This window comes from Bidens hawaiensis, unplaced genomic scaffold (assembly GCF_021521415.1).
Source record: "Bidens hawaiensis isolate Kalapana, Puna unplaced genomic scaffold, B.hawaiensis_p1.1 tig00034419_1, whole genome shotgun sequence".
Classification (NCBI taxonomy): Eukaryota; Viridiplantae; Streptophyta; class Magnoliopsida; order Asterales; family Asteraceae; genus Bidens; species Bidens hawaiensis.
In genome coordinates, this window is record NW_027505320.1 from 109,461 (window position 1) to 128,399 (window position 18,939).

Below are 18,939 nucleotides of genomic sequence, written 5' to 3' on the forward strand. Positions count from 1 at the left end.
AAACAAACTTAAACAAGCTAATAATATATGCTAGGATATGGTAAACAAAAGGACTTAGCATATAAACAAGTAGATTGAGATGCAAATAATATTATGTTTATGTTTTCATTTCACCTAAACAACCCCATTTTACAACATCAAAATAACCACCAAAACTACTCTTTACAGATTTATTATTTTGCCTCTTGCCTGTAGTCTGTACATCCTGTTTACACTTACTTTAAAAGCCGACCTAAACCGACAATGCACACATACACCGCACAAATATCACAAAGGCTACAACTTACAAACACCGCACATATGACCTGCGTAACCTTTGCAACACTTGGATGGTGTATGTATACATTGTTACATGTATAAAATATAATATTAAACGGATTTTTGGTTGCATAGATTGTAACCAGATATTATTGAGGTAAGGGCAAATGCAATAAAGGCTAAAAAAGACATTCCAATTGAAGCAGATGCCATTTCTGTGAAATCATCTTTTCCCCAATTTGATACCCAGTCATCAACTCTAGACGCCGCTGAAGATGATGCGGATATTAAAAGATAAGCCAATATCTGCAATTGATTTTTATTTTTATAGATGAATATTATGTCCGATTGTAAAAGAAAACAAATAACAATATAAAGATTATTGGTGGCAAGATGGGGTAGGCCGGAGGGAGTAGGTTAAGCTAAAGGTGTAATCGAGCCAAGCCACTCGAGATAAAGTTTGAATCGAGCCAAATCTAAACGAGCCTAAAATTAAGCTTGTTTAATAAACGAGCCCGAGCCTTAGCTTCACTTATCAAACTTGAGCTGGCTCACGAGTAGCGAGCCTAATATTTGTGTAAATTTTATTAGAAATATGCGTATAATAGCATTAGTACGTATAAAATTTATGACAAAAAACAAAATAATATATATTATGTAACATATATAAACTGAAGATCGAGCTCGAAACAAGCTGAGCACGACTCGTTTACACCCTTAGGTTAGGTAACAGGTCAAAGCATGTTTATGCTGAAAGTGTCATTCCTAGAAAACGAGATAAAATGGGTCAGACAAGATCGTTTGAACCGTGGATACTTTTTAATAAAGTTTTTATCCATTTTTAAAGAATAATTATTGAAAAAAAGCATTTGTACCAGACTTATCTGATAACAAAAACGATTTTTGAAGTAACTGATTTCATATTATGTATAGTATATGAGAGTGGTACTTGCCTGGTCAACTAAAAAGTCAAAGAGCGGGCGAAGAGAAGACGTGACAATAAATTTTTCATAAATTAACCGATACGTCATGTCAATTGCTTGAAATGCTGCATATGCAAAAGCAATAGCATTCACCGCCACAACATACCTACGTTACCAGACGAAAAATTAGATTACAGTAAACTACAATCAAAGTAAAAAATAATATTTAAACATATTGCTTCTGAGAGGTGGTAACTAAATGGGTGGATTGAACATATTCCGCTTGAATTGTCAATCTTTCACTCATGTTGAAATGGGTCGGGTCAGGTCGGTTGACCCAAAACACTTTTTTGACCATATTTTCGATGTAATGTGTTAACCATGATTACAAAAGCAATACTAAATAGAATAATAATATGAATCTTTGAATGATTTTACACACTTGCAATAATAGTATTAGAATAAGTAATAACAATCCAAACACCCTTTTATTTCTTCTTTATGAAGGAATCATGTACGATCATCCCCAACTTTAATTGATGAAATAAAAAGAAATTAATACTTGATTCCTTTCTACTTTTCAACATAATGTTCAACCTAATCTATACTTTCAAATTTCAAATCCCTAAACTTGGTACAAAACTACAAATCCTAAAGCTTACAACTTGAATCAAGAAACTTGTCATTTATCAACTTATACACTCAGAGTTGTAAAAATAGCGATTAATCGGCAGTTAATCATAAATCAGAGGGCTATGAATTCAATTTCACCTTATCAATCGGCACTAGAGGTGGGAAAATAAACCAGTTAACCGAACTGACCCGAAAATCGAACCTAAACCAAACCGGTTTGAAAACGATTATGTAGAAACCGGTTTGGAACCTGATTGAAACTGTAGGTTCGGAACCGGTTTGCAATTTTCTTCACCAAAAGTGGTTCCAAACCGAAACCGGGCAAAAACTGAATCGAAACTGATAAAAACCCGAACCGAAACCGATTGTAACCTTGACAAGAAATGGTTTCAACCTGAGTTTTAAACCGATTTGCGCATCTCCTATGAAAATGGGTCAAAACCTGAGGTATTTAAAACTTTGTACTTAGTTTGAAAAACTATATATAAAATGTTGTGTGCGTGATTAATCAGTGGTCATCCACAAATCAGAAATCGGTCAAAACCAAGTATTTAAAAACTTAATACTTATTTGAAAAACTATATATAAAATTGTGTGTGTGTAATATTACATAATCTTATTGATTGCTAGTCGGCACCCAATTGGCCGAGCCTCCAACACTATATACACACCTGTACTCTTTGTAGCGATCAAAGGAGTCGCCGCTCCAGCCTTGCGTCTTATCGGACGCCATAACCGAAAAGGCAATGAGACTCAAAACCGCCTCCAAAACCCTAAACCCTAGCGCGGCTCGATTGAGCATCACATCTCGTCTCACATTCCTCGACCTCCTCTCACCTTCCTCCGCAGCCCTCGCCGACTGGCTAACGGACACCACCGTCGGCAGCGGCGACCTCCTCTCAGCTCCTCCACCGTCCACGGCGCCAGTGAGCGGCTGCTCCCTGGCCGTTTGGCTTAAGGATAAGGCCGTCTGGTTGTGGTGATTAGAGGTGGGAGATCGGATGACCAAGGCGGTGGAGGTGGTGTGGTCGTGATGGATTGGGAAGTGGCCTGGGGAGTGGAACTCGTCGTCGGTGTCGGACATGGATCGGTTGTTGGCGGTGGTGCCGTGGTGGCGGGTGGTGGTGGTGGTGTTTTTAGGGGGGTGGGTGTTTTTCATGGTGGTTTTCCGGCCAAGGGGGGAATGATTGGAAGCAAGAGTTGGCGTTTAAATAGGGGCTATGGAGAGAGAGAGAGAGAGAGAGAAAGGGAAAAGCATAAGCATAATTGTGCTTTGTGGGTTTCGGATCCATTATTATTTTATCATTATTTTAATGATATTACTAACATGGATGGTTAAAAATTAAAAATAAATAAATTCAATAATAGCATTTATCATTGATTTATTAGATACAAATAATGATAAATAAAATCTTATAATTCATAAATATCTAAAATCTCATTTAATACAATATTTAAAGTTATATTTGTAATTTTGTTAGTAATTCTATTAAAGATAATGGTTTTGGTTGGTTACTCTAATTGAATGGCATACGGAAGAATTGTTTTGCTTTAATAGTATATATATAGATTCTTTAAATTATATTATTACTTTTGTAAGAGCAAATCACTATAGAGCTCTCCTATTCCGTTCGCTGCAAATATATAACTATGTTTTGTAAATTATATTGTATGATTATGAGTGGTTATGAGTAGAGCAGATAGAAAATGTTATGTGTGAAATTTAGATTTTGATATATATTGTTCACAATGTATAAATTTTTAATGTTTTATTTAATATTCTCAAAACAAAATTGCAAATAGAATAGGGAAAAATAATGATAAATGTATAAAAAGGTAATAAATAATTGAAAGGCGATAGAAAAGGTATTTGGGTAAGTTTATTGGTTGGCAATTAGAAGACAGAATGGGGCGCTCGTTAATTATCCCATTTGGAGTTTTATTGGTCTATAATCTATTAAACCTAATTGAGTAATTGTAATCTATAATACCTAGTCATGCATTGTAATATTTTGTATTGTGCTTAATAAAAAATACCCTAGTTGTAGCCTGTGAATGTAGATCGTCTTGATCGAACCACGTTAAATCCCGTGTCGCTTATTTATTGTCTTTCGTTTGTGCGTGTGTGTTCGTGTTTCCGCTATGCACTGACTCTGATTGATACCTCACATGAATGCTCATAAAATGCAAAAAAATATAAGGGTCTGTTTGGTATGGGGTAATGGAATGGATGACGGAATTGAATGGACGTGGTAATGAAATGGATAAAGGAATGGAATGTGTTATTGCCATTCCAATGAGATGTTTGGTTACTACATCGGAATGCAATGAATGATTACTTTGCGTTGTTTGGTAGATAGGAAAAATCAATCAATCAATCATACCCAGTGGAAAAATCGCACTAATAATGATTACTTTGCGTTGTTTGGTAGATAGGAAAAATCAATCAATCAATCATACCCAGTGGAAAAATCGCACTAATAGCAAAGCTATAAGTAGGGTCTGGGAAGGGTGGGATGTAGGCACACCGTATCTCTATCAAAAAGTATAGAGAGATGGTTTCCAGAGAAACCCTCAGCTCTAAGAATCATATGTATGTAGGTGAAAAAGGGAGGTCAAAAGTCCACAGTGATATAATTAATAACAACACTTAGTAATAATAATGGTAATAGTATGTGTGTGTATGTATATATATATATACTAGAATAATAAGAATACCAAGCAGAAAAGGGGCTACATAATATATGAGAAAACAAAATGGCCCTAAGGTATTACTTTCTCCCTAAAAATCATTAACCTTAATTCTACGTCTCCAAGAATTCATATCATCAACCATGTCCTCAGAGAGGTTTAGTTCTAGCAAATCATGTCTAATCCTCTCATCCCAAGTCAATTTAGGTCGACCTCTACCCCTTCTCCCCTCTATAGTAATGTTTTCTACGGACCTAACAGGATTCGTTGTATGTCTTCTCTTCACATGTCCAAACCATCTCAATCTCCAATCTCTTATTTTGTCGGATATGTTATCCACCCCTAATCTCTCCCGAAACACACCGTTTCTTATTCGGTCTAACCTTGTGTGCCCACACATCCAGCGTAGCATTCTCATCTTTGCTACCTCCATCTTCCGTTTTTGTGCCTTTTTGATGGCCCAACATCTGTTCCATATAACATTGCAAGTCTAACTGCTACCCTAGAGAACTTTCCTTTTAGTTTAGTTGGGAATCTCCTGTCGCACAATATACCTGTGGCTACTCTCCATCTACACCATCCTACCTGAAGTCGATGGGCCACATCACTGTCTAACTCCCCATCGCTCTAGATAAATGATCCTAGATACTTGAACTTCGTTACCTGTGGAACCACTTTCCCTTCAATGGTGATCTGGATGTCCTTAATATCATTTACTCCACCAAAATCACAATGTAAGTACTCTGTTTTAGAACGACTAATCCTTAAGCCTTTTCTCCCTAAGGTTGTTTGCCACTCCTCAAGTCTCATGTTAAGATCTAGTTTTCTCTCAGCAACTAACACAATATCGTCTGCGAACATCATGCACCACGGAAGTGTTTCCTGAATCAACTTTGACAGCTCGTCTAAGACTACTGCAAAAAGAAAGGGGCTCAACGATGACCCCTGGTGAAGGCCTACTTCCACGGGGAAGAAGTCAGTATCCCCCACGGGCGCACGAACACTTGTAGCGCTCATGGCATACATATCCATAATTATCTCTATATATTTCCTCGAGACCCCCTCTACCCTCTACGCATTCCAAAGCACTTGGCATGGCACGCTGTCGTACGCCTTTTCAAGGTCAATGAACACCATATGGAGGCCGCGCTTCTTCTCCCTGTACTTTTCCATTAATCTTCTTATGATGTGTATTGCCTCTGTGGTGGAACGCCCCGGCATGAAGCCAAATTGGCTTACCGTAACCTGAGTTTCCCGTCTAAGTCTAACCTCAATCACTCTTTCCCATAGCTTCATAGTATGGCTTAGTAGTTTGATTCCTCAGTAATTACCACAACATTGGGCGTCTCCTTTGTTCTTATAGATAGGGACTACGACGCTGCTCCTCCATTGGTCTGGCATCTTACCAGATTTGAGGATAATATTGAACAAAGTAGTTAACCACATGGCTCCTTCTTCTCCCAGACACTTCCACACCTCGATGGGTATGTTGTTTGGGCCGACCGCCTTAGCTCTTCCCATCCTCCTAAGTGCAAACTGCACTTCTTCCCGTGTGATCTGTCGGCAGTAGCAATTATTTAGTTGTTGTCGTTGAGAGGTTGTGTAGTCATATTCTTCTTGGTAAGCTCTCCCAACATTAAAAAGGTTTTGAAAGTAGGTTTGCCATCTTAGCTTGATATCTTGCTCCTTTACCACTACTTGCCCATCCGTATCCTTTATAAACTTCACAGGCCCTAGATCTTACCTTCTACGCTCCCTGGATTTGGCTATCTTAAACATAACATGCTCCCACTCTTTTTTTTCTAAACGTTCATACATCCGTTTATAAGCCGTGTTGTTTGCTTCTGCCACTGCCTTCTTCGCCTCTCTCTTGACCGTTTTGTAAGTCTCCCTCAATCCCACTTGCTCCTCCTCATTCGTGCACCTCATAAGCTCCCTAAAACTTTATTGTTTATCCCTTATCTTATCTTGTACGCCCTCATTCCACCACCAAGACTCCTTATGCCCACTTGTCTTTCCTGTTGTGACCCCAAGAGTCTCCTTTGCTACTTGAATGATCTTTGTCGCCATAGCTTCCCATATCCGAGTTGAGTTCCCATCTAGTCGAATCAATGTCTGCAATATGAGTTTGTCTTTAAACAGTGGAAGATTTTCGTCCTTCAAATTTTCCCATTTAATTCTAGGTATATATTTCCTCTCCCGCTTAGTCAGCTTATTTCTGAAGCTTATATCTGCCACTAGCAGTCAATGTTGAGCCGCCACTGTCTCCCCAGGTATGACTTTGCAGTCCTTCCACCAACGACGGTCTCCTGCCTCATCAAAAGGTAGTCAATTTGTGTATTGCGTCCCCCACTACTAAAAGTGATCAAATGAGATTCTCTTTTCTTAAAGTACGAGTTTATAATACCTAGGTCGTGGGCCACCGCAAACTCTAGAAGATCTATGCCAGTCTCGTTCCTATCACCAAAACCGAAACCCCCATGTACGGTTTGAAAATTATCGTTATCCTTACCAATGTGTCCATTAAAATCACCTCCTGTATAGATCCTATCACCCCTAGGTATGCCCCCTACCACTGCGTCTAGGCAAACCCAAAAATCTCTCTTTTCCTGATCCCCTAAGCCTACATGAGGCGCATAGGCGCAAACTACTGCCAAAGAAAGAAAAAATAAAACTAAAATGGTAGTGAGTGGCGGTGGTGGTGGGAGGTAGGTCGCGGTCGTGGACTCGTGGCATTGGTGGGCGGTGATGGTGGTTGGTGGTGGTGGGTGACGGGAGATAATGGTGGTTGGAGGTGGGTGGTGGTGGTGCTGGTGGTGTTGGGTGGTGGCGGTAACAGTGGACACGGCAGGCGGTGGTGGCAATGGCGGCGGTGACGGTGGGCAGCAGGTGGTGGTGGTGAGGGGCGGGGGCGATGGTTGATGGTGGCAGCGAACGGGTGGCGGTGGTGAGCGGCTGGCACTAATGACAGCGGTTGGTGGCAGTAACATGGCGGTGGATGACAATGGTGGTGATTGGTGGCGACGGTGGGGGTGGGTGTTGATGGTGGTGGGTGGTGGTGATGGGAGGGTGGTGGAGATGATGTAGGGTGAAAGAGGGAATGGAATGGAAAAAAAACATGGGGTATGGACGGAATGAAATTAAGGGATTTTAGAGGGAATGGAATGGACTAGGTAATGGGTCATTCCATTCCTTTGATCAACCAAACACACTTTTTTTCATTCCCTCACAATGAGTTATTCCATTCCGTCCTACATTCCAGCATACCAAACGCTACCTAAGTGTTGTTATTAATATCTTGTGAAGAGGTAGGTCCCAGCAGAGCCCAGTTGGACCCGCAAGACTCACCTTAAACAGGGACGTCTGCGCAAAGACCAACTGGTTCCGCAGAACCAACCATGCTCGGAGACATGACGTCCTTACGCGCAGTATGCAAGCTGGTCCCGCAGGAAATGCCTCCCAATGGTGAAGGACTCCGCCTGTCCCCGCAGCCTCGGATACAAGCCATTAGGGACTGGCCACCCGCGCAGCATGGCTACACGCACAAGGCACTTAACTCTCCCCAGTGTCACCTGAAGGAATGAGCAAAGGCGGGAGGGGGAAAACTCCCGCCTAAATGAGCCAGTCCGTATGATGGAGGATCTTTTGTGTGATACCTGACGAGGTACAGACAAAAGATCTGACCAAGAATGCGACAGCTCACTGACAGCAGCATGGCAGACAGCACGCCACAGCACTGTGACCAATAGCCGCCGCCTACCCACCAACTCCTGCCATACCACGTGCCTAGCCTGTAGTTGGCAGAAGAGGAAGAGTGCACGACACGCCTGCTCTGTGTCAGCCGCTACCTATCCACCACTCACAGGCAGGGCACGTGCATAGGTTACAGTTGGTAGCGTGTTGGGCCGGCTAAACCCCTTGGAAACCTACCTTCGGCTATAAATACCCCAATGGTATGATCATCTTACGACATCTTATCTTATCATATATACCTGATATCTGCTCTAGCAATCTCTTAATATACTTTTATATTTAAAGAGCAATCTAGTCTGATTCTCACGCCGGAGGGTGGTCACAAGGAGGAACCCCCCCTTCTCAGTGACGAGCTCACGGTGTCTGTTTTGCAGGTTATCAGAAGAACCATCTTCCAAGGGTCTAACCCCTCGTGGGAAACAGCTCTCCAACCCCCAGGTTACCAGTAATCTGCCCGGGGTCTGGTTAGTGTTTCTTCATTGGCGCCATCCGTGCATAAAGCTAGAACTACATTTTTCTCCAGTTTTTTCAAACTTCAAAGATGGTTAGAGAAATTCCGGTAACCACAACTCCAGCTACTGGGGAGAACACCGGCAACACAGTTTTTACAAACACTACCCCGGCTACCCAAGTCGGGCCAAGTGAAGCAAATTTTACGAACACTACCCCAGTTACTCAAGCTGGGGCAAGTGCAGTAAAAGATCGTCTACTGAGGTCCACTGATACCCAGTTTGAGAAACGAAGGCTCCCCCGCCAAACTCTTGATGAAGTTAAGGCATGGGCGGAAACACGGCAAAAGGAATTCCAGGCTGAGTTGGACGAACGCTTGCGTTCCGTGCAACAGGCCGACGAGTTCGAATGCTTTGACTCGGAGGAATCCGACTCCGACGTAAACCCTCGCCACAGGGCGAAAGGGAAGCGTAAGGAAACGGAACCCCAACCGAAAAGGCAGTTTGGACAAGCCTTCAAACCAAAAAATACAGGTGGAAGTTCACGAGACTTCTCCAAAACGTTCAGACCGAACGTTGCAAATGCGGGAACGTCCAAATTTGCAAGGGACATTGCGGAAGCAATTGCCCCAAAAAGTGCCAAACAAATGCCCAACATAGGCACTTATGATGGTATATCTGACCCAGACGACCATTTGAACAGGTTCATAGCAGGGGCAACCGTCAGCAACTGGACGGAACCCACGTGGTGTTACATGTTTCAAATGACGCTGGTGGGGGCTGCTAGGGTTTGGTTTGATCGTTTACCGGTTAACCACATTTACGACTGGGCAGACTTCCAGCAGAAGTTTAGCCAACACTTCAGCCAGCAGCGAAAGTATACCGAGGAGCAATGGACAATCCTCAAATGCATACGGGAAGAAGATGAATCTCTGCCAAACTTCATCACTCGCTTCAACTCAAAGAAGTTAAGTTTGGGCAATATCAGCGAGGATCTTGTTCGCGCAGCCTTCATCCAGGGCGCGCAGGACCCAGAGCTTATCCGCACCCTAACGGGTAAAGATGGAATGCCATCCACATGGGATGGCATCATGACAGCAGCCAAACGCTATGCGGAAACGGAGAAGCAACTGGGTAGAGACCTTCCGCAGAGCACAAACCTTTACACCCAGAGGACGAGAGAGGACAACGTCCTCACCGCCCGATTGAACAAAAAACGGAAGCAAGGCATTTGGCAGTCAAGGGTAAACTTTGACACCTCATCCGGCTTACAGCACCGATTGGGTGAAAGGGATAATGTAAAGCTGCACCGGAACTCCAGATGGACGCCACTTACCAAAAGCGTCACTGACATATTTGCTACTGAAGAGCTCCCATGGCCAAAGCCTCCAGTAATCCGACATCGTCACGATGCTGATCGGAGCAAGTACTGTGACTATCACAGAACAAAAGGCCACAACACTGAAGAATGCATAGACGTAAAAGACATGGTCGAAACATTCGTCAGAGATGGGACGCTCGCGCACCTCGTGGCGAAATAAAAGCTAAGCAGGCAGGCAGGCAGGTGCGTGTGGAACCATGGCTGGGGTAAACACGAATAAAAAATCAGCTTCAATATGGAGACTACATGCTGCGTAAAGAACGAGATCCCGAAACAGGTGCGTGTCGGCTCGATGGCACTCCTGTCCCAACATGGAAGGGAGTTCAATTACACAGTTTGCATGTAATCAATTCCAATTTGTACAGAAAAGGCCAAGAGCCACTTCCACTTCTAATGGAAATGATTCTCTTTCAAACGTCGAAGCTGATGATTTACATTTATACTTTTGTACACACTAATATGCCGGTTTTCACCGCATAATTACAAAAAACGTCATTGCATGGGAAGGCGGTCCTACCCGCACGAACCCAAAAAGCATGATAAACCTTCACGCAGGTCAGTTGAAGGGGAAAAAAGTTACCATATGAAAGTGCTGGTCTATCCGCATGAATCATTCGAGGGAACTGCACCAACCTATCAACAACCGCGCGTGGGACGGTTCAAAATTCTTAAGAGGAAAAGGTAAACCTATACGCAGGTCAGATATGGGTAAAGTTATGCCATCCTACTAAGTGCAAGTGACGGGTCTACCCGCACAATCACGAAAGAGGAAGCAAAACTTCACACCTATTATCAGCCACGTTCAAAGGTTAACTTATCCTCAACAGGTAAACCTACACGCAGGTCAGATATGGGTAAAGTTATGCCATCCTACTAAGTGCAAGTGACGGGTCTACCCGCACAATCACGAAAGAGGAAGCAAAACTTTAACCCATCAACCACGTTCACAGGTTAACTTATTCTAAACACTTGGAAAATTGCTATTTTAAACTAAGTATGCAAGTCATAAGTTTATAAAGCAAAGAATCCAATGAAAGGAATAACAATCGTATATTTCAATGATATATTACAACAGTGGCCGGGTAACTACCCGCCTAAAAGAAATCTATACAAAGCTAAGTCTATCCTAGCAGTGGGAAGGGATCTTCAGGATCAGGCTTCAGGGCCACCTCCGCTTGGACCAGCACCGTCAGAGCGCGGCTGCCCAAGGAAAGCCTTAAGGATGTTTAGCCCATCATCAGCAGCAGCTTCATTCACCTTCTCCACCACTGGATGCGGGAAGGCAGCGTACTGGTTCACAGCTTGGTCATAAGCAGCTTCAGTATTAACATTGAATAAAGGGAAGTTGGAGGGCGGAAAGCCTCTCTCAGCAAACCCTAGACCAAGCAGGAAGCCAGTCTTCTCCCCATCCTCATGAGAAGCATTGAGGGCTGCGCTCATCGCATCGTCATAAGAGGTCTCTGAAAGGACCCGACGCACAACCTTCAAAAGAATACAAGTTAGAACATTTTCTAATTACGAGCGGAAAGCGTAAAGAAAAAGATAAAGATACCTGAGGCAACGCTTCTCGAAGCAGCCATTGGAGGGTAGCTTGACTTTCTTTGTAAGCACGTTCGGCTCCGCTTTTATCAAGGTTGGCAAGTTGAACTTCCTTGGCGGCAGCCTCTTCGACGCTTTTGAGTTTCCTTTCAGTGCGGTCAAGCACCCCCCTCTGGTCAAGGATCTCCTGCAGCTTCTTGGCATCTTCCATTGCCAAGGCGTCACGAGCATGCTGAAGAGCCTTTAATTTGCATTTAAGCTGCCCATTCTCTTCGCGAAGCGGCTCAGCAACAGCTTCAGCCTTGGCAGCCCTCTCAGTTGAGTTTCGCGCAGTCTCCTTAGCCAGCCGAAGCTGTTCATTCACAGCTTGGGCAGCCTTGGAGCGGGCCTCGAGTCGCGCCTGGACTTCAACCTCGAGGGCCTTGAATGCTCTCTCCTTCTCAGCGGCGGCAGCGGCCAACTGCCGGTTCTCCTCCCGCAGAGCCCGCGTCTCAGATATTTCTTTGGCGCGAGCTGCTTTTAACTTGTCGTTTTCACGACAAAGCAGCTCGACGCGGGGCTGCATCCGGGCTTGGAGAACCCGAAGCTCATTGGTTAGCCTACCCTCCTGGTAGCTAGCCATGGCTTCCCCCAACGCACCATGAGGAGCAGCGTGGCGAGCCCAATCCACGCACTCCACAGGGGTGCGAAGGGTTGTTCCTCGGCGTATGTTCCATCTTGGAACATACACTTCATTGGAATCCGACACTGCAAAAGAAACAAAGGCAGTTAGGAAAAGATGACAAAAATATACAAAGGAAAAAGAACCCTACGTACCTGTAGGGTCAATAACAGGCCGATAGCCGCCAAACCCATCACCTGAACCTAAAGGAAATCCATCCAACAGGTCAGGCAGACGGGAAGGTGGCATAGATCGGCGGGAAGCCCGGCGCGTACCTGATGGTCCGGCCGTCGGTGCCGGTGGCGCAGGTATAGTGGCAGCCGCTGTGGTAGCCATTGTTGGCGTCGCCTCCTCAGCAACAGTAACCGCCGGCTCCGTGAAAGATGCTGTAAAAATTGCACTCACGGCCGGCGGAGACACCTTCTCAGCTGGAACAGCCTCAGGAAGGCTGGAACCAACGGAAGCAGGCGCAGACGCCTGGGTCGACGCCTCGGGAAGGCTGACCGAGCCTTCCCTCATTGGCGGGGGAATACTTGCTCCAACTCCACCCTGGAATGCGTCAGCATCCACACCTGCACAAGCAAAAGTGTTAGAAAAATTTATTTGAAACAACAAATCTAGACAAGAATTATGGGGGTACTTACGGGGTTTCTTGAGCTTGAACGTACGGACGAGCGGGGGCGAACCCGATGGAGCCGGCCTCTTGACACCGGTAACCGTCGTCATCGCTGCCTCCCCGGAGGTAACAGCTACAGCCTCCGGAGCGGTGGTCTCCTCACCACCGGGCTTCCCCGCCACCTCTGCACTATCTGACTCCGAGTCAGATAGGACTACCGGGTCGGCCGTAGGGGCCACCTTCTCCTTGCCTTTCCCGACGGCAGCCTTTTTCTTCCGCACCAGTGGAGGACCTTCTGCGGATTCCTCAGAAGAAGAAATGTCAACTCCAGCAGCAGGCACAGCATTGAGAGGTTCAGGGTAGAAGATAGGCTTACCTGGCCGTCGGTGGCTCAGGATCTCTTGGCCTGGCGGGTAAACCTCCACGAACCGACCCGCGGTCTGCTCTAAGATGGGCAACTCGTTCTCGTCCAGAGCACGAGTACCCATCCGCGCGGGACCATCTTCCTCCCGCGGGTTCAGGAGCGACTGAAGATCGTTCCCCTCTGAAATCAACAAGAAAGTTAGAAAAAATCGAAGTCAGCAAAATGAAACAAGACGTACCATAAGGGACAGAGTTCGAACCATATTCAAGGACGATCGGAACCTTATCCGCATTCGCCGCCTTCCACACCCGGCTCATCCCCAGCATCACCATCGCCGACTCCGGAAAACGGAAAACCGGGGACTGGACCCGGGATATCTTCGAGAACCATTCCGCCTCCTCGTAGTTGAGGGCGGGAAGGTTCGGAAGCGCCTGGCCATTCTTGAACTTCATGGCGATGGGGATGGCGCGAGCGGATATGAAGAAGAAATCTCTTCTCCATGAGCGAAGACTCCGCTCGGTGGTACAAATCTTTAAACCCTTGATACGGGTTGTAAGAGTGTACCACCCCTGGATGCACCTCCAAGTGTAGAAGGTCATCAGACGGTCAACGAGGGGCTCAAGGCCCAGTATCCGGCACACCCACTCAAAGTGCCGGACCTTGGCAATGGCCATGGGGTGCACCTCTGTCAGGTGCACACCGTGCCTCTCCAGGACACGGTACACAAACTTTGTCAACGGAAACCTAAGGTTTCCGTAGACAAAGAATGCAGCATAAACCCCGATCTTGCCACTAGGGGCATCGTACACAGTATGGTGGGGTTCAGGAAACTCAGGCTCGAGAGACTCGAGCATGAACTTCCTGACGATATACAGGTACAGATCGACAGGAAGAGAGCACTGGCATTCGCCAGCAGTCTTCTGGTCATCAGCATCATGAGAAGACATGGTGGAAGAAAGATGAAAAGAGATTTCAGGGTAATGCTTTACTGAACAGAAAAATTCGCCGGAAATTACTTGAGAAGAAGAGATGAAAGTGAAAAGTGTGAATTGCAAATAACCCTCTCCCCCTTTATATAGTAATCGCAATTAATGCGATGAATTTAATACGGAAGAGAGAGAAATCAAAGGTGCAATGAAACTATGACGCGTGGCAAAAGCAAGCTGGCAACATCTGTCACAAGGACGTATGCCAGAGATTTCGCGGCTACGCGCCCGAAATCCCGTGCCCACGCGCCTGAAAAAGCAACTGGAATGACCACATAATGTCATGTCGCCATAACTTCTGGCACGTCCTGACACCGTCAGAAGAAACCGTCACACGACGTTTGAGGTATTGGGTTGTTCTTATCCATCTACCAACTCTTCAAATTTCAAGTTTAAAATTTGAAGACAAGATTCAAAAAAAAAAAAAAAAAAAAAAAAAAAAAAAAAAAAAGCGGGAAAATACCCCTTACCCCTTGGCAAACAAGTAACCGTTAGACGGATGCGGGTACAGTGTAAAGGCAAAACCCTTCACATACCTAGCACCCGCAGGGAATTGAAGCCAAGTAAACCTTGGCGAACAAGTAACCGTTAGACGGATGCGGGTACAGTGTAAAGGCAAAACCCTTCACATACCTAGCACCCGCAGGGAATTGAAGCCAAGTAAACCTTGGCGAACAAGTAACCGTTAGACGGATGCGGGTACAGTGTAAAGGCAAAACCCTTCACATACCTAGCACCCGCAGGGAATTGAAGCCAAGTAAACCTTGGCGAACAAGTAACCGTAAGACGGATGCGGGTACAGTGTAAAGGCAAAACCCTTCACATACCTAGCACCCGCAGGGAATTGAAGCCAAATATTCCTCGGCAACCAAGTAACTATAAGACAGGTGCGGGTACAGTGTAAAGGCAAAACCCTTCACATACCTAGCACCTGCAGGGAATTGACGCTAGGAATACCTTGGAAGTAAAGTAACCGTAAGACGAGCGCTGGTACAGTGTTAAGGCAAAACCCTTCACATACCTTGCGCTCCGCTGGGAATTGAAACCAGGAAGGATCTTCTGGGCAATGCTTGCGGAAACGGAAATAACATCCCCGCATAGCGGGAACGTTGAGAACTACGTTGTTTGAAGCTCCAGGATGGAATTGGTGGTTTTAACATAATTGATCACTATGTTCAAAACTACCAAAACCTCATGGAGAATCTAAACAAGTAGGACTCAACGCTCCCGACTTGCGAGGAGGTTATAGACCTACCCGCATCATACCCAAAGACCAAGCAGGAAACTCGGGCATTTCTGCAAGTGACAAGGACTTCCGCGGGAAGAATCCCCATGGAAAACCTTACAAAAACCCTTTTCAAAACCCTCTGCTTAAGTCCAAAAGTTCACCTCACTTTATTAAACATGCATGAGACGAACATTGGACTGGGGGGACTTGAAGAGGTAGGTCCCAGCAGAGCCCAGTTGGACCCGCAAGACTCACCTTAAACAGGGACGTCTGCGCAAAGACCAACTGGTTCCGCAGAACCAACCATGCTCGGAGACATGACGTCCTTACGCGCAGTATGCAAGCTGGTCCCGCAGGAAATGCCTCCCAATGGTGAAGGACTCCGCCTGTCCCCGCAGCCTCGGATACAAGCCATTAGGGACTGGCCACCCGCGCAGCATGGCTACACGCACAAGGCACTTAACTCTCCCCAGTGTCACCTGAAGGAATGAGCAAAGGCGGGAGGGGGAAAACTCCCGCCTAAATGAGCCAGTCCGTATGATGGAGGATCTTTTGTGTGATACCTGACGAGGTACAGACAAAAGATCTGACCAAGAATGCGACAGCTCACTGACAGCAGCATGGCAGACAGCACGCCACAGCACTGTGACCAATAGCCGCCGCCTACCCACCAACTCCTGCCATACCACGTGCCTAGCCTGTAGTTGGCAGAAGAGGAAGAGTGCACGACACGCCTGCTCTGTGTCAGCCGCTACCTATCCACCACTCACAGGCAGGGCATGTGCATAGGTTACAGTTGGTAGCGTGTTGGGCCGGCTAAACCCCTTGGAAACCTACCTTCGGCTATAAATACCCCAATGGTATGATCATCTTACGACATCTTATCTTATCATATATACCTGATATCTGCTCTAGCAATCTCTTAATATACTTTTATATTTAAAGAGCAATCTAGTCTGATTCTCACGCCGGAGGGTGGTCACAAGGAGGAACCCCCCCCCTTCTCAGTGACGAGCTCACGGTGTCTGTTTTGCAGGTTATCAGAAGAACCATCTTCCAAGGGTCTAACCCCTCGTGGGAAACAGCTCTCCAACCCCCAGGTTACCAGTAATCTGCCCGGGGTCTGGTTAGTGTTTCTTCATCTTGGTAAAAACACATTCTTATATTCTTTATGACTATTGTTTTCGCTACCTAGTAGCAAAGTCTATTTGAAATGTCTTTTTAAGAAAAATTTTGGTACCTAGTAATATACATGTTGGGTCTATTTAAACTGTTTGTTTAAGAAAGTTTTCGGTATCCAGCAATTTACCACCCAAGTCTATTTGAACTATCTGTTTAAGAAATGATGCGAGTAAAATTTTCGTCTGGTTACATGTTCATCATCATGACTTAAGGTTTTCTAGTGGTTATAATATATAGGGATCAAAAGTTTAAATAATTCGATAAAAGAAAAACAAAAGACGATGGTGACAGTAGTTGACTAGGGTGTGACTCATTAAAATATTTTAAATGAAACTAAATACGATGCTCTAGTTATAAGCGACGAGGTGTTAAATTTTGTTAACTATTAACGAAAAATCCAATCTATCCCAAAAGGCACGTGTGTGAATTAAGGAGACAAACTGAATGACATTTTTGGATATTATAATATTAATATTAATATTAATATTATTATCAGGGTTTACCTAGAAGTTACAAGGAAACTTTAACCCATGAGAATAAGCCCTGGATCAAGAAAAGAGATGACTTGAATTTAAGAGTTATGCCACTACATAGAACAAAGTGTTCCAACATTTACTTTGGGAGTAAGCTTTCCCAAAGCTCTAAAGCAAACATAAACACCACCCTTTTATTCTTTTCCCTTTAGCTCGACCAACCAAATTCTCACAGACAAACACGCACACAAAAGGCTTTATAAAAATATTTTTTTATTATACTTTAATATATGCAATTTTCAAATAATTAGCAGTGAAGTAAGTTCTAATCAAAACAGGCCATTCTTATTTCTTAATACTACCAAGTCGGATCAGCATATAGGTGATCAAATCGGGTTGGTCAAAGGAACCGGAACCGGTTCAGAACCGGTTCCATTAGTCAACATCACTGTTTAAACCGGTTCCATGGTTAAACCGGTTAGGGAACCGAACCGGTTCCCCAACCCTCGGACCCGGAACCGGTGGAACCGGTTCTGACCGGTTCCTAAACCGGTTCTTACACTGTAACCGGTTCCAACCGGTTACAGTGTAAAATATTATTTTTTTTTTTCGTTTTTCGTTTCCGCTGCTTGTGTAGGTGATGATTTGTGTTCTTCTGATTTCTGAAGAGGCTCATGCTACTTTTGTTGTTCACCACAGAGCAATGGTAAACAACATATTGAACTTAATGCTATGAGTGTCAGCGTGTTTGAATTGATTAGTCTGTATCGTGTATCGTGTAATGGTGAACTTAAATCTGTATCGTGTTACATTTGTTGAGTTTGCTATGTATTATAATCTTTTGGCTTACGCAAGTCAAATGCTGAATTATAATCAAGAGCGGTGTTATACGATTCGTATTTGTATAACATGTTAAATAAAAAAAAACAATTAACATAAAATTCATTTTATTTACTTTAAGAAGTTCAAAAAAAAAGGTTACATGTTTTAAAATATTCAAAAACAAACTAACAAAACATTAAACTTATAAATATAAAGTTGTGACATATTATTTCTAGAAAAGCCTTCTTGTTCGTCGTAATTATTGAGTGGCGACTTATTCATCAGAATTACTTGTAGAAACGCCTTCTTGTTCGTCGTGCACTCGAACATCAAGTGGTGTTTCGTCTTCCAGAGTGGTTACGTGTTGAACACGATCGATTGAGTCCAAGTGATCCTTCAAGCAAATGCACATCTCCACCGACTCCGAATTCAGTCTTGTTCTTCTCACCGATATTACCCTGCCACTAAGAGAAAAAGCAGATTCCGAAGCTACCGTAGAAGCTTGGGCGGTTAGTAAATCACGGGCCATGGTGGCAAGAATCGGAAACTCGGTTTCCTTTACCTTCCACCAAGCCAAAACATCAAAAGTGTCATATTCCTCTTCGGATAAACCGGTAGAGAAATCATATGCACTATACCTTCCTAGTTCGCTTGAAGGAGTGTTACCCCTTTGTTTTTTAGCCGTTACGTTGCGAACGGTGTTCATAAGGCTAATCATGGGGTCTCGTACTCTAGTAGCACTTGAACTTGATGAAGACCCCCCCGGCGTAGGCATGTGTATGTTTGACCCATATTTATTTATATAAAAGTCATACATAAATTTAAAATTCAAGTTAAAATCATTTTGTGCCTCTGTTGAAAAGTTTGGGTCAACTTCATGCATATCTAAGGCTGAAAAAATTTCGTCTATCACACATTCAACCCCCGTAACATTTAACATTGGGTTTAAAGCGGCGGCGCAAGTAAAAATCGGTGGCAAT

At 44.3% G+C, this 18,939-nt stretch overlaps 1 protein-coding gene and 1 pseudogene across 2 annotated transcripts; both read right to left on the reverse strand.

Annotated features, from left to right (window-relative positions):
• Window positions 1-90: 90 nt before the first annotated feature.
• LOC143612351 (CASP-like protein 4A3 pseudogene) lies at window positions 91-2,973 on the reverse strand (annotated as a pseudogene). Its single transcript, XR_013149932.1, has 3 exons — window positions 2,486-2,973; window positions 1,212-1,347; window positions 91-564 (listed from the first exon to the last, which is right to left on the reverse strand). The product of XR_013149932.1 is annotated as a CASP-like protein 4A3 pseudogene (transcript).
• Window positions 2,974-5,132: 2,159 nt separating this feature from the next.
• Window positions 5,133-5,537, reverse strand: LOC143612352 (uncharacterized). The gene has a single exon (XM_077086358.1). It carries the CDS (start codon window positions 5,535-5,537, stop codon window positions 5,133-5,135), a length of 405 nt encoding a protein of 134 aa, XP_076942473.1.
• Window positions 5,538-18,939: the final 13,402 nt, after the last annotated feature.